Raw genomic sequence first — 19,675 nt, forward strand, 5'->3', positions numbered from 1 at the left:
GATTCCCCTAAGCCACCCTCAACCATAGGATGTTTATCAAGGTCTTGTCCAAGTGTTATAACGGGCCATGGTAGCGACTCATTCTTGTTAAAGGTTTCCCCATCGTAACATCCCATGGAGCATAGGTAGATGACCTATGATATTACACTTGCATAGAATTACGCTATCCCACAAACAAAACATGAATGTACAGACTCAACAGTCACATAACAACCACACAATATACGATGACTCACTTCCTCATTTACTAATCCTTAGCACTAGACTTATCCATCTCATATGCACATCATCATTATGATACATTCTCATTATCCATTCATCATATATTATAACATTCATCATTATAACACCATTATCATCACATCTTAATCCTAACATCATCATCATCGAACCTCAAACATCATCACACACCATAGCAATATCCATTACTATTACTCATATTAATACATCTCATCTCAAGGTAACTCCATATACGACATCATCAATATTTACACACCAAAATACATCTTTTTAGCCAATAACTTACACATTACTTACACATTAATTTATTTTCTTAGTTCTTGATATTAATCCTTTTTCTCAACTCCTCAATCATCAATTCATTTGTGAAAATAACATTATAAGGAAAATGGTGTGGCGCCCGGTAAGGTTAGACTTGCGCCTAACGTGGGGAGGTCAAGGACCTTTCTACTAAACTCACGTTTGGCATGGTATCACTTGTGTCCCATGTGGTGAGGTTTGAGACCTCTCTGTTTTAGTCTTGCTAGACAAAACAAAAAAATTAGGTGGTCTCAGGCGAGTTGGCCTACCTAAGTTTTGGTGTTTTTTTTTTTTTAAATTTTTAATATTAAGTTTAAATAAGTCACATTATATTTTTTTATGTGAGCAGTCTTTGATTTGTTGTGCAACAAATATGTTGTACATTTGATTTGTTTTATCATATGTGATTTAAGATTTTTGTGTAGCAAATTTGTTGCAAGAACTATTATTATTATAACTACATATCTATTTTATTATGTAGCAAATTTGAGATTTGTTGTGCATCAAATCAAATTAAATTTATTGTAAATTGATATTTATTTTATTATTTTGATACACTAATTTATGTAAGTCCTTTAAATATTAAGAAAAAAATATATTAGAAGATGTACTCAAAATAAATATGTAAACTTTTTTTCTTTTTCTTATTTTAATTTTTTTGGCTAGTGAAGCGACCCTTAGGCAAGGTGGGTCAGGATGTCGAGTCTATTCTTACTTTACAAGTTAGTTCGACCTAACCCATTTTTTTGCAAACTTAGGGCCAGCCTAGGGCCTATGGTCAAAAGGAGCCAATTTTTTTTTAAAATTATATAATTATATTATAATTTTATATTATTTTTAAAAATAAATTAAAATTATTATATCTTAATATATATATATATATATATATTATCTAAATATAAAGTGATATGATTATAATATTTTTTTTAAGTATTACATTCATAAAAGAGTAAAAGATATTTTTGGTCCCATATATTAATGTTTTTAAGCTTACCTTTAGTCCTTAATTTTTTTGGAGTTTTATTTTGTTCTTTCTAATTTAGAGATGTACTACTTTTGGTCTTCAAAGTTATTTATATAAGATTTTATAATAAATGATAGTATATGAGTAAATTGAATGAAAAATATAAAATATCTTTTTGAGGTTTTTTTTAACATTGTTATTTGTTTAATATAATAAAAAAATGTCATTTTTAATTAAAGGTTTAATACATCATTTAGTTTAATTCATCATTTAGTCTATGAACTTTTTAGATTTTTTTAACTGGACCCCTAAATTAAAATAAAAAAGTGTAATTGAATCTTTTTTTCATTTTTATAATTTTGTAATTTAGCCCATACGATCAAAGATCAATTTATAATTTGTGAAATATGACATTTATTATATATTCATACATGCACAATCACATCAAATTATTATTTTATGTATCATGATACATTTATAGTAGATTTTAGTCTATATGCAAAAAAAAAAAAATCATAATCTCCTTAATCATAAGAATTCTAAAATAATAGATCATTTTAATAGGTAGAGATTAAATTTTAATACATGTAGATGTTGATGTTAAATAGTAATTTAATATTGCTATTTTGGGTGTGAGAATATATAAGTATTATGTCAAATTTAACGGAATATAAACAAATTTTTAATCTTAGAGACTAAATTACAAAAATATAAAATAATGAAGGGCTTGATTATAATTTTTTATACTCTAAAGACCTAATTTAAAATTCTCAAAAAAATTCATGACCAAATGAAATATTAAATTTTAATTAAACCATAAATCTATTTTTATATCATAAATATTTACATTTTAAAATATCTGTATACAAGAGTCCATATTTTTCTCATCTCTATATTTCTTTTAGATAATTTTAACCTTGAAAAATTATATTTATAACACACACACATATATATATATATATATATATATATATATATATATATATATATTATATAAAGGTGATAACTGATTTAATGTACATATTTTTTTAAATGATTTTGTTCTTAAATTATTAAATAATAAAATATATATTAAAATTTAATTATTTTTTTACAAATATAAGATTTAAACATGAAACATTAAGGTTTGAGAATCAAGTATAATACCAATTAATCTAACAAATGTTAATAATTTTTAAATATTTTTATTAAATAAAATATAGAGATACGAAATATCTCGATCTCACTAATTGTATATAAAGGTAATATCTCTTTTGATTTTTATATTTGTTTTAAATATTTATACTCCTCTATTATATATTAATTCTTTTCAAACATCATATCTCTTAAGGATAAAATAGAAAAGGAAAATATGCATAAAAAAATTAAATGTTCATTCTATCAATAATAACTATCCTCTTATTTTCTAACCACTTTTCATCTTCATTTTGGTTTAAGATTATTTTAATTTTTTATAATTATACATTATCTCACGTTTTACATGTTATAATCTCTATTATTTATATTTAAATTTTATATTATTTTTAAATAAAATATATAGAAGTACGAAATATCTTAACCCCTAATCTATATATAAGTCTATACCTATAATAAAAGTGATACATGGGTTATAGTCACCTTTTTATTTTCATATTTTCTTAAATAATTTTACTCTTAAATTTTTAAATAAAATTAATATTATAAATTATTCATTCAAATAGGTTAACTATCTCTAATCATTAAAATTCTTAATTACCATCATTACTTAGCCTCAAATAAACCAACTAATATATTATTTTCTTAGAAAAAGTCATAAAAGGTAATTGATGTTAAATGTGAGAGAACAGCTAATAATGAGTGTGAGTAATTTTAGATGATTAATTAGAGTGTTATAATAATTAAATAAAAATATTTTTAAAATTATAGAAGTAAGATGAAAAAAATTGTACACTAAAATGTCATATTCTCTTTATTAACAACCAGTGAAAAAAAAAATACTTGTTAATGACTGCAAGTTACAGACAGTAATGTGTATCTAGTTTATTTTTTAACAAATAATAATTTTTATTTAAATTAATAACTTAAAATTACTGAACTATTCAATACTAAAAAAAAGTATGCAACTATCATGATAAATAAAATGTGAAAATGTCTCAAAAATTGTATGTACGAAAATAATCAATCATTTTTATATATTATTAATAAAATTGAAACACTTTGTACTTTTATATATTTTATTTAAATAAGAAATAAAATATAAAAAATAACTTAATTTTATACACTATTGTAATAGTTATAATACAAAGAGTTAGCTTGGTTTAACTTTTTACATTAATTAGAAATTGTGTAAAAGCGAAAGAAAAAGATAAAATCATATTAATACCTTTATATTGTTACAGATTATAGATTATTAAAAGAAATCCACACATCCTTATTTTTATTTTATTTTTCCCGGTTCTTTCGCAGCCTTTCTTGAAAATTAAAAGAAATTAAGGAGAGAAAAAAATGCCGATCAACAAAAGAAAATTATGAATTAAATTGTTTAAATTAATATTTTTAACTATTTACCGGTGTAAACTATTTATTATTTTTATTAATAATTATTCTCTGTAAATAATTTGACTAAATATTTTTAATAAATAATTATATTTTTTTATTCACAAAATTCAAACTCAAATTTTTATTATTTAAGAAGAGTAAGTTAGCTCTGCTAGGAACAAGTAACTTGATTTAATTTAGTTTAAAAAGAAATTCCTAATGTAACTTTTTAAGATTGTTCTGTTAAAAACTAAATTAAAAAAAAGAACATAATTATAAGAGGTGGGGTATGCTATATATTTAGTTTTTGGCTTGGTATGAACTATGTAGCTGAGTGGGGTAGCATTATAATTGCAAGCTTTGCATTCATATCCAACCAAATTTCAGAGGCATATGATATGGCTCGTGTTCTTTCATATTATTTTTCGTCCACCTTTTTAAAATCCCTTTTTTCGTGTTATATATCTCATAATTTATTATTAAAATATTAACCAGAATGAATAAATACAAAAAGAGAAATAAATGAATGATACATGAGAGGGCCACATTCATGCATTGTAGGGAAACTCTCATGACCATTTCCAGATCTCCCTTCTGCGAAACCCTACTTTTTTTTTCTTCCTTTTTAATTCTACTTTTTCATGTACATTGTTTTTAGAGATCCTTTTTGGGTTTAAGAAATTCTAAAATTTGCTCTCCACATGCAACTAATAAATCCAATGCACCACGTATAAAATTATTAAAATGATTAATTCACATTATAGCCAGCCACCCATAACGTGTAGTGTTTTACTCGGCATGCATATTTATTTAGTTTAACATATTTCAAATTTTAAAATAAGTAATTATTTTTAAAATTTTAATTATTCCCAAACAAATATTTGTTAAGGAAAATGTACTTACACGAGGGTACTTCAATAATTTCACTGTTTCTCCCATATATGCATTTTTCATATGCTTATATGCTCCGGTCAAAAAATAGCAGCTAGAGAACTATTAGTGATATGAACTCTAAAAGAACTTAGCAGTTGTCCTGACTTAGAACATCTGATGAGTATAACCTACCATTAGGAAAACTTTTTTTCCTTTATATATATGGGTGTCATATTAAAGACACAAATATTTTTTTCCAATCTCAATTTCTTAAAATAAGCCTTCATTTTATTTCTCATAATGAGCCTATAAACTACATTTATGATCGTAATCAAACATGTGCAAGAATCATGAAAATTATTGCCTTAATTAATCTTAGGAAATTCATGAGTGATCTTGAATTTGACCTGCTCGGTCAGATGGGGAGTTGAAAGATACGTGACTATTTATGCTTAATTGTTAATAGTGCAAAAAGTCTTTACTCGGTTGATTCGATCAATTTGGTCAATTGAAAATTTGGAGGGTACACAATTCTCCAGGCTCGAGCATTAAGAACACAAAGAGTCTCAAGTTGACTAGCTCATTTGGTTGGAGAGTTAGACGGTACACTATCCAAGAAAAAAGTAAAATATCCGCAAAATACACTCTAATACCCAAATCTTAGTTCTCAGGGTCAAAAAAATCAATATTAATCAATTCTAATAATTATAAAAACGTACCTTTTTCGTCACTAATTATTATCATTTATATTAATTTTAATAGACTTAGGCCCATAAACAAGTCCACGAGACCCATTGATAACATCATTTTATCGACTATATCCTGTATACAAACTCTCGAACTTTCAAGATTATTAATATTTATTAATAATGTCGAAAACCTAAAGGGTGGTCCAAAGACCTTCGACTATATCCTGTATAGGAAAATCCTTTTAATCTAGAGAAAAGTTTGATTTTTATACATTGTTAATTAATTAAAAAAAAATCACTTGATTAAATTAAAGTGAAATAATAATATGACAAATGAGATCCACGTATGAATTGATCCACACGCACTCCATGGTATACCTAAGATGAACTTGAGGCTTATCTTGTGTATGAAAGAAAGTAAGATAGCATAGTATCCGTTCCATGATGTCATTGGTTGATGAAGATCAGCTTGGGAAATCAACGGCTGAGATTAGGCTTCGGGTGACATGTAACTCTCTTGTACGAAATCATCATCAAAATAACGTAACGTAACTGAGTCCACATCATGCCCAATGCTTATTTGTTTTACCAAATCAAAATGTGTAGAACAAAGTGATCCAAAGACAAGAACACGTACGCGCCACGTCATTCAAACTAATCATTGTGCCAATAGCATCATTCACCAAGCAATGAAATCCAAACAATTCAAAGGGTGTCTATGACTTTCACCCAATTCTATTCACTTACGTCTTCTCCAAAATAACGTGACAAAAATGCCTTACTATTAATTAAGCATTGGCTAACTTGTTCAAAACTTTCAAATCACGATTTGAGTAATTGGTTAAGATTATTTATAGGAAATAATTACTTGTTTATATTAGTTTTTAAAAGTTATATATGTATTGTATGCCCATATAAATTCTTAACATATTATCCAATTTCTTGAATAAAATTTACATAAATAATTTATTTATGGTATTTTAAAAATCCCATACTTAGTACAATACTTTGTTTCCATTTTTCTTCCAAAGAAGTTCCCAAGAAACTTACCTTAAAAAATCCCATGTGAAAAGTGATAATATTAATGACGAAAAAGCAGGGAAAGCACCCGAAAAAGAATATGCCCCGAATTTGCCCATATAATGAAAAATTCATGCATCCCCACCCCATGCCATGTCGTGAGAAATTTTTCACTCTAGAAAATCTTATAATTTTAAATTTACATATCTTCTAAAATTTTATATTTAACCATTAAAATTATGATAAGAAAGGAATTATGAATAGGATACTTGTCACTAGTGAAGGTGTTACTAACGTCAATGGTTGTAGTAGTAGTTTCTAGAAAAAATTTGTTTGGATAGAAATTAGGATCGATGAAAATTATTGTATTAGGGAAATCATCAAAGATAAGAGAAGTGGTAGGATTAAAAAAGTGCTAAAAAAAATAATGGTTTATAGTTTTGAAAAATGGTTCACAATTTTGAAAAACAAAACAACTACACATATAATTAGAGATGGATGTAGATTCATCCTAAGGGGCATGGCCCTGACTATTTGTGAGTTTCAATTTCTTTTTAATATTTTGATACTTTAAATTAAAATAAATATTTTGTTTCAAGATTTTTCCATATTTAATTATATGATGATGATTATAATTTTTTTATCGTAGTACAGATAATGAAATTATTTCTTTTTTAGACAAATTAAATTCTTAATGTATTTTTTATATTTTTTTTATTGTAAATATTAATTTTTCTCTTTCTTTTTATGCAAAAAAATAGTATAATTTATTTTTGTTTTTAATATTTTTTTTTTATTTTCTAACCAATTATTACTAGTAAATGATTGCATTGCAATTAAATGACATTATTATTCTCCCTTCAATAATAATTGATTTAATAATTATTAAGTTTTTTTTAATGGGGTAAGCTTGTGAACATTATATCAGGGACAGATAACTTCATATTTGAAACACAATAACAAATATATTATTTTTCTACCATTATTTGTTGTATATAATTTTTTTTTTATATTTTTCTCTACTCATATTTTTATTTTAATTGTTTAATGGATTTCAATAAATATAAATCTATTTGACATGAGATCCAATAACATATTGTGTGTCATTATAATATATATCTACACTTTTCAACAATATATTAACATAAATTATATCTATAATATAAATAAAAATAAAATTTTAATAATAAATATTATAATATTATAGAATGTGTGTCACACTATCACTATATGATAAATTTTGTTTTAGTAACTATAATACATTAGTCAAGTAAAAATACATAGACAACCATGCTTAAAGAATTTAGGTGACAATTTCTCTATTATTGGAAGTTTCACAAAAAGAAATGGCTTATTCTCCTAAAGCATAGAAAATTTGACTTGAAGGGTCAAACAATATCTATTATTCATGTGAGTATCTAATACTTAGGCTTTTTATCATTGGATATATATAAAGAACACACATTATTATTCATGACGGGTTGAATATGTTTAGTTATTTAGGAAAGATGATTAATTGATGCACATTGTGTGATTGCTAAGTTCCAATTGTTGAAACATTGTGAACAAAGCCTTGTTGATGGATTGAAATCTAAGTTTAAACTTTTATTGTTTTCCTATTGAGAGATTATGTTACCGTCATTATCAAACTCTCTTTGTCATAAGTGTGCAATTATTCATTTGCATTATTTTATTTTCTTGTAATAGGGAAGATAATCATGTTTTCTTTTAGCAAGTATATATCAATAATGTGACAATATATGCTAATAAGCTAGTTCCTTGTCACGTTCTCTTGTCAAAATTATCTATCTCTATCTTCTTTGGTTCCAAAGTTATTATGTGGAACATTTACATGAATTTTTCAAGACTTTCCTTCACATTTAACTGTCTTTCTTACTAGATTCGTTAGTACAAAAATGAACTACAAAATCAGTTGTTTTATGTTTACAAAATTAGTTATACAATGGATTTTATAAAAACAGCATACAAAAAATCGATTTTCAATAATCGATTTTGAATCTCTCTATCACACCTTTCCATCTCTTTACCACACCTTCTCCAAATTATAGATTACTCAAATTTGGAAACACCAATCTAGAAACAAATTACATATTACAAAACAAAATGCAACATCTTTCCCAAATTGCAATTTATAGATTATTGATGTAACACTTAGGGATGGCAATGGGCCCATGGGGCGGGTAATAGTAAACCTTCCCCCGTCCCGCTGAATGAAAATTGACCTCATACCTACCCCATATCCGCGCGGGTATCCATTAAGCGGGTATCCATGAATTTCTTGAATACCCACAGATATCCATGGATATTTATAAAAATTTTAAGAAATTAAAAAAATTATATTACAAATAATTTTAAGTTTATATTTTAATGTCATTGAAATATTAAAAATAAAAATTCAATGTTAATTTTGAACTTTTATTTAACATTAATTTTGTTGAAATAATAATAAAAATTCAAGATAATCAATAACTTAAAATACATCAATCTCACAAGTAAGTTAAAGTCTCATCACAAAGCTACAATAATTCAATCTCATAATTTCAAATGAAAGTAAATAACTTAAAATACATAAATCTTATTGGTCCAATCAAAGCTAGAAAATTAATCAAATTACATCCAACATAATTCTATAACATGCTTAACACATGTCGGTAACTTCATCAACCTTACTTTTGTAAGAAAATAAGATGAGAGAGTGTAGTTTTAGGATTATGTGGTACAAGGATAATTAGAATATTTAAGAAATAATATTAAACGGGTACCCGCGGGTATGGATATCATCATACCCGCCCCCGCCCCATTTATAAACGGGTAAAAAATTATTCGTCTCCATTATCTGCGGGTACCCAATTAGTCTATCCATTTATTATCCGTAGCGGGTTTTATCCACCAATACCCGCGGGTGCGGGTATTTTTGCCATCCCTAGTAACACCCAATTTATAATTCCCAATATTATATATATATATATATATTTTTTTTGAAAATAAAAGTGTATTATTAATAATATTATACTTGATAATAATGAAATATTTTTACAAATAATATTTACAATAATATACTATTTTACACATTATTTATTTCTTTCACTTCTATTACAATATTTACATTGATAGTGAAAATAAATTTATAATAACAGATAAAATTATAATAGATCCATCAAATAGCCTCTACATTTCAATTCCTTCCAAGTAATACAACAACAATAACAACTGCAAAATGATCTGAAATCTCAAGTAGATCCATCTATTTTGTGATATATTTAATTTAAAAAAATGAGGAGTGAAAACAATATCCAATAAATGCAATAATTCAAAAGAATGTACAGAATTATTTATAATTAATATTAAACATATATATATATATATATATATCATATATTAAATTTTCATCTTACAATAAAATTTGAATTATAATTGTAGTGACTAGTCAGGATAAATGAGCATCATCATAATATTAACCAACAAAAAGATATTTCACCTTAAGCAACAAGAGGATATTTCACCTTCATTCCTTGCTCATTGAAATCCCCAAGGTCAAACCTCCAGCTACTTCTAATATTTATCTTCATCAATACATGAAGAAATAACAACAAGACGAGTCCAAGATATCAAAACTATATTATAGTTGATGATAAAATATATTTACAATAAATATATTTGCATAACAAGAATATATTAAAAGTATCAGTCATATAAATAAAAATGATAATTATTATAAAATAATTAAACAACGTAAAATATGAGCACCTTAATAACTATTATGGATAAATATAATCATAGGTTAAGCAAATAAATGATGTTAGAGACACCTCACTAAATAAATATACATAAAATATAACATAAATAAATAAACATAGTAGTATATAAAATTTTAAAGAGATAAAGTTCTCCTCTCCCTTACCTTAGAACATCGATTTATTTGTGTAAAAACTTCAAGATCCTTTTCCTACTCACTTTTTCTCTCTTTCCTTCTTTCTTTCTTTCTTTCTCTCTCTCTTTATCTTTCTCTCTCTAAGTTTTCACCTCCGTTTGATTTTAATTTTTCACTGCCCCTCCCTCCTATTTATAGAAGTCTGGAGTGGCCAAAACGACCGGTTCTAAATCCGGAATGGCCTGTTCTAGATCCATTCGTTCTGTGTAATATTTATCACTGAAATGGCCCATTCTCAACATCAAAACGGTTCATTCTTAAACCAGAACGCCCCGTTCTGGAGTTGATATTCACTCACTTTTTCTCTCTTTCCCTCAGAAAATGAAGTTAATATACAAAAGAATCAAAGAAATGATGGAGAGTAATGCAGCAGAACTCCTATGCAAGGAGTTTTGATACCATATAAAAATGAAATAGATGAAAAAAAGAGAAAAAACTAATTACAAAATTACCTTTTGATGTGAATATATTAATTTGAATGGATTTCTCACTTAGTCACAAATACAAGTGTTCTTTATATACTCAGTGAATTATAACCAACCTAACTAACTAATGAAAGAAAAGTGAATTTAACTATATCAAAATTTAAAATATACCATTTAAAGAATTGACTAATTATATATCTACATTAACTAATAATTTGAAATTATGTAGCCGTAACAATACGGACATACAAAGTACTATGACCGTCTTAATTAATAATTGAAAACTTGATTAATGTGCGTATGATTTGATTTAAATCTTATTATTCTCATTATAATTCTAATAAATAAAAAATATGAACATAAAAAATACATTAAAAAATGTTTATAGAGTTAATATTTTTATTCATTACAAGTTGTGTGTCACTAATAGCATATTATTGGAAAGGAAATAAATTAATTTACAAAAGAAAAGTTATAAATTTTTATCCCAAAATCCAAATAAGTTATGCATTATAAGAAAATAAAACATTATATATTATATTAAATTTGTCTTTTTAAAAAAATAATCAACTAAAGAGTTAAAATCATATATAATACAATTAATTGTATTTTCCTTTCTGATTTGAAGTAATTATTGTTTTAAGATATCAAATGAGAATAATAATTTAAAAATTAATAAATATTTTCAAATTTTAAAAATATAAATCTATCTAATCATATTATTCCCTCATCTTACAATATTTTTAAATTTTCAGAATATTAAATAGATGAAAATATAATATTCTCAAATTATATAAAAAAAAATTATTCCGATAAAATGTCATGATATTTTTTCCTATTTAATGCAAAATGATATATATATATATATATATATATATATATATATATATATATATATATATTCAAGAACATTTATGACCGACTAATCAATCATTATCTGGATTTATAATTTTTATAAACAATTTTTGAATATGAAAAATAAAAATTTCTCTCAATTTACTATAAATTTTTTTATTATTAACAATAATTATTTAATGAAAATAATTTAATTATCATTATTTAATTATATAATAAAAATATTAATGACTAATATATAATAGTAACTAAGAATGTATTTATATTACACTAAAATTTATTATTAGTGACAATTATTTATTGAAAAAAACTTAAGTCTCACATTGATTAGAAATAAAATAATTAAAGAGTATATAAGTGAGTAATAACTATCACCTTACAAGTTGATTTTGTAGAGTTAAATTAGCCTCCTAATTCATTATTCTAAATTGATATCAAATCACCCACTATTACCAAGTTCAATAGTGCTATAAAACAATTAGAGAGTAATACCTTGGTAAGTCTCACATCTCTTAAGAAACAAGACAATTAAAAATATATAAATAAAAAACAACTCTCATCTTACAAGTCCCATATCGACTAATGATAAATAAAAGTCACTAAATAGATAGAAAGGAGACAATTGAAAAAAAATAACTTTTAATACCCTTTAAAATGGTTACTAGAATTGCCACAAAAAATACATAAATTTTTCTAACAATTTAGTAGGTCTTTATCAGTATTTTATATAAATGCCGATAATAGTATTAGCGACCCTGGATACACCAACGATTATTTAAATACTGGTAAAAAAAATAATAATTATTTATATGACTGCTAAAGAATAAATTAATTGCCATAAAAAACTAATTTTAGTGCAGTAAACGTCTCTTAAAAGTCATAATAATAATAAATTTTTTATTAATTAATAAACTTTTTTATACTAATAGTGCATAACAATTATAAAATTCACTTCAATATATACCGATGTTATAATTTTTATCTTAACATTCAATAAAAAAATATTACATAATTAAAAATTGATAATTATATAATAATCATTTTAAAATTTGAAAATTAATATTTATACCAACTGTGTAAATATTTTCTACATTATCATCTAATTACAAATTATATTACATAGTATATTTATTAACTTTTATGATAATTATTTTTAAAATTACTTTCTTTTTTTTTTTTAATTTTTATGAATAATTGATTAATTTCTTTGTTTAAAAACAATACATACCATTTGAAGTCTTAAAAAAATATGAACTCTTTTATTTATTAACTAAAACTTAAAGACGTTTTCTATATCGACTGTGTAAATCACAATCTAACCCATTTACAAATTAGCATGTATAATAAATCTACTAACTTATATAATAATTATTTCAAAGAGCTGTTTGTACATGATTTTTTTTTTAATTTCTTAGAAATTTTGAAATTAGGAAAATTAGTTTCCAACATTTAGTTTACTAACTAAAATAAATAATATTTTAAAAACCATTATTTTATGAAATAATTTTTATTGAATTTTTTACAAAATTATTTTTATAAGATAGGTAAGAATCTAATATCCCGAATTAAATAGATAATTTTACTACCTTAAAATGTTATGATATATTTTTTTCCTATTTAACATAAATTAACATATACAAAAATTGTCAAAAATGTTTATGTCTAATCAAACACATTTTAATCAAAGTTAGAGGTTCGAATCCTGCCTTGTGTATGCAGTCACGTTAAATCTTGGGGCTAGCTATCCTACCTTTTGAGGTGCCTCTAAACATAGCGAGGAGATTAGTCACTGTTGTCGGCGGTGGATACTCCATGAACGAACAAAAAAAAACACATTTTAATCAAATCATAATTATTAAAATTTATAATTCTGAAAAATAATTTTAAGACATGATTTTTTTATATTTTTAAATTAAATTATTAATAATTAAAATTAATATTATATCACAACATAAATTATTTTAAAAAATATAAAATATAATTTATATATTAAAAATATTTATTCATATAAATTTTAAATTAACATAATTTATATATTAAAAAACATAATATTTATTTATACACATAACTTTATTAATTTTATTTGTTTATGATTAGACAGAGACACAGAATTAATATAAAATAAGCTTTAATTAATTAAATATAAAAAAAAGTTTACATCCACAGCCTAGCCTTTAAGAAAAACAGAAGGTTTTAAAAAGAAAGAAGAAAATGGGGGGGTGAATTTATTTATGATAATAAATATTTTGTTGAAAGTGAGATGAAAGTTAGGGATAATGGGCATGCAGAGGCAGGCAAAGCAGTGATGATGGAGCAGAATGTGACAAAATATTGGCGAATTTCACCTCCCACAATACGATAGCCATGTGACATTTTATATTCTCTCTCTCTCTCTCACAACACAACCAGAACAAGAGAAAGAAAGACCACAAAATGATGTGGAAATTTTGCTGAATAAGACAACTCACCATACCTTCCGTCCCAACACACACCATTACACCGCTGCTTTTCTACCTTTTCCCCTTCACAACACAAACAAACTTATTATTCTCTCTCTCTCTCTCTCTTCTCCAATCAATACATAAAAAAAAACACACATGCAACTGTGCAAATCATTGGGTTCCTCTGCACAAAACCACACCACCCCACTTCATTTTTCTTCTTAAATTCCCCTCCTTTCTTTCTTCACTCTCCTATCTCAATTTGCTCAATAATCAAGTAAGCTTTTTTTTTTTTTTTAATTTCCTTTATTTTTTGGTTACTTTGTGTGTTTCTTTTGACTTCAGAGTTTGAGGCCAAGTTTGTTTGCTTGTTTGTTTTCTGCAGAAAGTTCGCGTCTTTCGGGGTTTTCGTTGCGTTTCAGCATCTGGGTTGTCGGGAATTGCTGCAAGGTCATGCCGCCGGCGCTGTCGGATCCGTTGTCGGCGTCTCCGCCGAGCTCCGACGCCGTTTCGCGGCGATCGGCGCCGGAGAGTCGGCGATTCGGTGATCTTAGAGGGTTGCAGTGGAGAATAAATCTTGGGGTGTTGCCGTCTTCGACTTCGACTTCCATTGATGATCTTCGTCGAGTCACCGCTAATTGTAGAAGAAGGTATATCGTCACCTCCGGGATCGTGTTTTTAGCTTTTTTATTTTTTGGTGTTTAATTTTAATAATTATGTGAATTTTCTTTAACTTTTATTCCTGTTGATAGATGATGATGTATTGGTATGTTATTTGCCTTATATTTTTTTGCATGTTGATGGTGAGTGGTGACCATAGCCATGTAGTACTGTGCTGATTTTGTTTTAGTTTGGATTCTCGACGGCAAGGAACTGCTACTAAAACTTGTTTGTTTGGGTGGTTTCTCTTTTTTTTTTAGTGGTGGAGATAAAATCCTGAAAAATTAAGAAAATTTTTATTGTTTTCTTTGGAGAAAATTCTGGCATTTGAATTTGGGATGTATTCATTAGGTTATTGGCTTTAGATTATATCTTCTTCTGTGTCAATATCTGTTTGTGAGTGTAGATTGCATCTATAATTTCATTGGTGGAAAATAACAAATGATTAAGCTGTTTCTTCCTCTGGTACTGAGGGTCACTTGTGAAATTTATGGATTATGTGTTTACCTGGCATTTTGATAATGTGTTTTTTGGTATCATCAATATTATTACACATTTAAAATGACTGTGTTTTCATACAGCTAATGGTAATCTCAAACTATATTTTATCATCTCAGATATGCTGGCTTGAGAAGGCGCCTTCTGGTTGAACCACATGTTCCAAAGGATGGAGCTAATTCACCTAATCTGGTCATTGACAATCCACTTTCACAAAATCCAGGTAAATATAAGTTTTTCTCACTTCATTCCAGCATCTTAAATGCAGTTAAATATGTTAATCTAATTATGGATCGCTGATTTGGCTAATGTGCTTTCCGGAATTTCTACAAAGTAGAGAGCATATTTGATATCTGCGCTGCTAATGTATATATATTCAACCTTCAGTTGGCTTAACTAGAACCTCTTCAGTCTTCATGTGGTAGTGGTATCCGTTTAGTTGTTGCTGCCATATTATATACCTATTGCTTTTCTCTAAGGATACATAAAATGACAGTTTATTTAGTTATGGAGGAATATAGCAACGTGCCCTGCTTATTTTGTGGAAATTCAATTCATGTGAAGATTAAGATAAGAATTAGGGCCTAGTGGCAACCAACAATTGGTTATGGTGAAAAGTAATAATGGATTTAAAAGAAGAAGATTATCGTATATTATGTTGTCGTCTTGTTGGAATTCTATCATGTAAATTTCTAATGGTTAGCCATCTTTCTCACTTTCCGGTATGGACAATTAAATTTAATCTGTCATAAATGTAATTTGGCCTTTTATATGCAGATAGTACATGGAGTCGCTTTTTCCGCAATGCAGAGCTGGAGAGAATGGTTGATCAGGATTTATCGCGTTTATACCCAGAACATGGCAGTTATTTTCAGACACTGGGATGCCAAAGCATGTTGAGACGAATTTTATTACTGTGGTGTCTCAGGCATCCAGAATTCAGTTATAGACAAGGTAAATTTCTCGGCCAAGCATTGATGCCAAACAATACATTAACTTTAATTAAATTTACTGCCATTTTAAATATGCTTTCTCATTTTGGTGTGCTGTATTTTTCTTCCAACATCAAATAAGTAACAATAGCTAACTAACCTTGACTTGTATGCTTTCTCATTTTGTGATGTTTGTCATTTTTTTCCTTCCAATTTTCAACCATGCATGATTAACAGTAGAGCATCCAATTGAGTAAGACTATACTAATCAAAAGAGTGTAATGATATGTTTTAATGGTTACCTATATCATGTATAAACACTATAATAATACATAAATCAATTATTTTAACATCAAGTATATCCTAATCTGAAGCAAACAGGCTCTTAATTGTTGAGAAACCTAATACATGGTAAGATCAAATCCCATCAATTCAGGTTTTTGCTTTGATATTATATGCTGCTATGGAAATATTGACTTTACATTAATGGATTTCTTTTATTCACTTATTTTATAGGAATGCATGAATTACTTGCCCCTCTGCTTTATGTTCTCCAAGTTGATCTGGAGCGTCTTTCAGAAATTCGGAAGCTTTATGAAGATCACTTTACGGATAGATTTGATGGCCTTTTATGTCAAGACAATGATCTTTCTTACAGTTTTGATTTTAGAAAATCTCCAGAATTGACAGAGGATGAATTTGATTCACGTGGAAATGCTGTGAAAGTCAATAGTCATGGTGAACTTGATCCTGAGATACAGACCATTGTATTACTAAGTGATGCCTACGGAGCTGAAGGTGAACTAGGTGCTGTTTTGTCTGAGAAATTCATGGAACATGATGCATTCTGTATGTTTGACGCTTTGATGAGTGGTGCCCATGGTTCAGTTGCAATGGCCGATTTCTTCTATTCCTCTCCTGTATCTGGGTCCCATAGCAGCTTGCCTCCTGTGATTGAAGCTTCTACTGCATTGTATTATTTGTTGTCTCTTGTAGATTCATCTCTCCATAGCCATCTTTTTGATCTTGGGGTTGAACCCCAGTACTTTTCTCTTCGATGGTTGCGAGTTTTATTTGGACGAGAATTTTCACTTGCCAACCTCTTGATCATCTGGGATGAGATCTTTGCATCGGAGAATAGCAGCATGGAAAAAGGTGCTGTTGACTGTGAATTCAGGATCTTAAGTTCACCTCGGGGAGCATTTATCTCAGGGATGGCAGTAGCAATGTTACTTCATTTAAGATCTTCACTACTTGCAACCGAAAACCCTACAAGGTGTCTCCAGAGATTATTAAACTTTCCTGAAGATGTTAATATTGAAAAACTACTAGAGAAGGCCAAATCCTTGCAGGGGCTTGCACTGAGTGTTGATATTTCATCCTCATCACTTTTGTATATAGGGTTTCATTTCCAGAATAAATCACTGTTTACTAGATCTGTGACCCTTCCATCTGAATCCGTGTCTCCAAAAACATCTCTGAATGTGTTACCTGATAGCTATTGGGAAGAAAAGTGGAGGGTTGCCCAAAGGGCTGAAGAGCTTAGGCAAGATGGTCTACAAAAACAGGTTCCCACTCGAAAAAAGGGATGGGCTGAAAAGGTTAAATTCAGTTTGAGAAGGGCAGAATCTGGCCCTCCTTCGAGGATTCAGGGTGGCAAAAAATTTAGGCGCAGTTTGTTGGAAGATCTTCGCAAGGCACTCGGCTCAGATGAAGATGCAGAGCAAATGCAGCCAGATGAAACCCTATGCCAGCATGATAATCCTTCTGAAACAGTTGAAGTACAAGAAGATGGCTGTAATGGAGACAACAATTACTCGTCTGATGATAGATCTCCAAGTGGAAATTCTGGCAGTGAGGGAGACTTGTCTATATTTTCTGATCCAACTAGTCCCCCTAATGAGGCCAATGATCATGAAATTACCTCAGGGAAAAGTAGTGTTGCATCCAATTCATCCCTTGATGAAGTCAATGAAACTTCATCCTTCACAATCTCCGATCCCCCTGAGAACATTTCTCGGACATCCCAGTGCAATGCTGGAAATTCTCAATGCAATGAAACTTCAGATACCATTCCCGATGATCCATCCCTTCCAATCTCCGATCCTCCTGAGAACATTTCTCAGACATCACAGTGCAATACTGGAAATTCTGAATGCAATGAAACTTCAGATACCAGTCCCAATGATCCACCTCTTCCAATCTCTGGTCCTCCCGAGAACATAGCGCTGGTGTCAGGGTGCAATAACGATCATGCAGTAAAAACAGCCACATCTCCTAAAGAGAAAAAACAGAATAAGTTTCAGTGGTTGTGGCCATTTGGTCGGAATGCTACTGAGGCTACCTCTGACAAAGTCGGAGGTGCTGCTGAAGCCACCAACCAATGCAGCAATCAAAATAATACTCCACAGCCATCGTCATCTTCGGCTAATGAGCATGGTAGTTCAGTTAGTTGCAGAGGAGAATCTGTCGACCAGAATGTGATGGGCACTTTGAAGAATATTGGGCAGACTATGCTAGACCATATTCAGGTAATGTTCTTTCCCACAGTCACACTTCATTGACATGTTATTGAGTAAAATTTGTTTTTTGATCCAAGGGGTTAACAACAACTCACACACCCTGATCAACCAACTCAGCTAGACCACCTTGCTAGTTATTGAGCAGGATATACACAATTTAAGTGCTTTATATTGTTTTCCCTTCATTTTCACAATTATGAAACTATTGCTGATTTCCCTTCTCTTGGTTGCACATGCTTGTGTTTCCCTGTGGTGCAGGTAATTGAATCTGTTTTCCAACAAGAACGCAAAGGCCAAGTTACTGCCATGACAGCTCTCAAAGAGCTTCGGAAAATTAGCAATCTTCTGTCTGAGATGTGAGGTGAATGATGTATATATATATATATATATATATAAATGCTGTAATTACAGTTCATTAGTGCTTATGGAATTAGGTTCTTCTGCTACTCTCGTTGAACCTCACCAAAATTTTGCAGAGAGATGAATGTGTACATATATTTATCCGGGTTAAAGAATAAATAAACTCCTATTTATGCTTATGTTATGATGGGATTGATTTGGTTTGGTTCAGTTTTTGAATGGTGATGCTTTTGTGTTCCATAGCGTGGGCCCATGATCAGTAAATTATTGACAGACTAGTGAAGACAAGGAAAGGTTTTAAAGAGACTACAACTTAATATTATGAACATGTCGATGCTAAAAATGTCCCATCAAACACTACGGCCTAATGAATTGAAAATGTCCTTGACCCTATCATAAGTTTTTATTTCTTTGGGGTGGGTCTGTA

General features: G+C 28.3%; 1 protein-coding gene across 1 annotated transcript; it reads left to right on the forward strand.

Moving 5' to 3' along the window:
* The first annotated feature begins 14,188 nt into the window (after positions 1-14,188).
* Positions 14,189-19,427, forward strand: LOC109803453 (uncharacterized). Its single transcript, XM_020365036.3, has 6 exons — positions 14,189-14,553; positions 14,662-14,926; positions 15,554-15,657; positions 16,212-16,388; positions 16,883-18,897; positions 19,147-19,427. The coding sequence occupies exons 2-6, from the start codon at positions 14,730-14,732 to the stop codon at positions 19,246-19,248; spliced, it is 2,595 nt and encodes an 864-aa protein (XP_020220625.1). The 5' UTR covers positions 14,189-14,553; positions 14,662-14,729; the 3' UTR covers positions 19,249-19,427.
* The last annotated feature ends 248 nt before the right edge of the window (positions 19,428-19,675 follow it).

This window comes from Cajanus cajan, chromosome 1 (assembly GCF_000230855.2).
Source record: "Cajanus cajan strain Asha chromosome 1, NIPB_CcT2T_4, whole genome shotgun sequence".
In the NCBI taxonomy this organism is placed as follows: Eukaryota; Viridiplantae; Streptophyta; class Magnoliopsida; order Fabales; family Fabaceae; genus Cajanus; species Cajanus cajan.

Bases quoted from the DNA above. Each gene is read 5' to 3' on its own strand.
- LOC109803453 (XM_020365036.3), top strand. From the start codon at position 14,730: ATGCCGCCGGCGCTGTCGGATCCGTTGTCGGCGTCTCCGCCGAGCTCC. The intron at 15,658-16,211 runs GTAAATATAAGT...TTTTATATGCAG, and splicing joins TCCACTTTCACAAAATCCAG to ATAGTACATGGAGTCGCTTT. The intron at 16,389-16,882 runs GTAAATTTCTCG...CTTATTTTATAG, and splicing joins AGAATTCAGTTATAGACAAG to GAATGCATGAATTACTTGCC.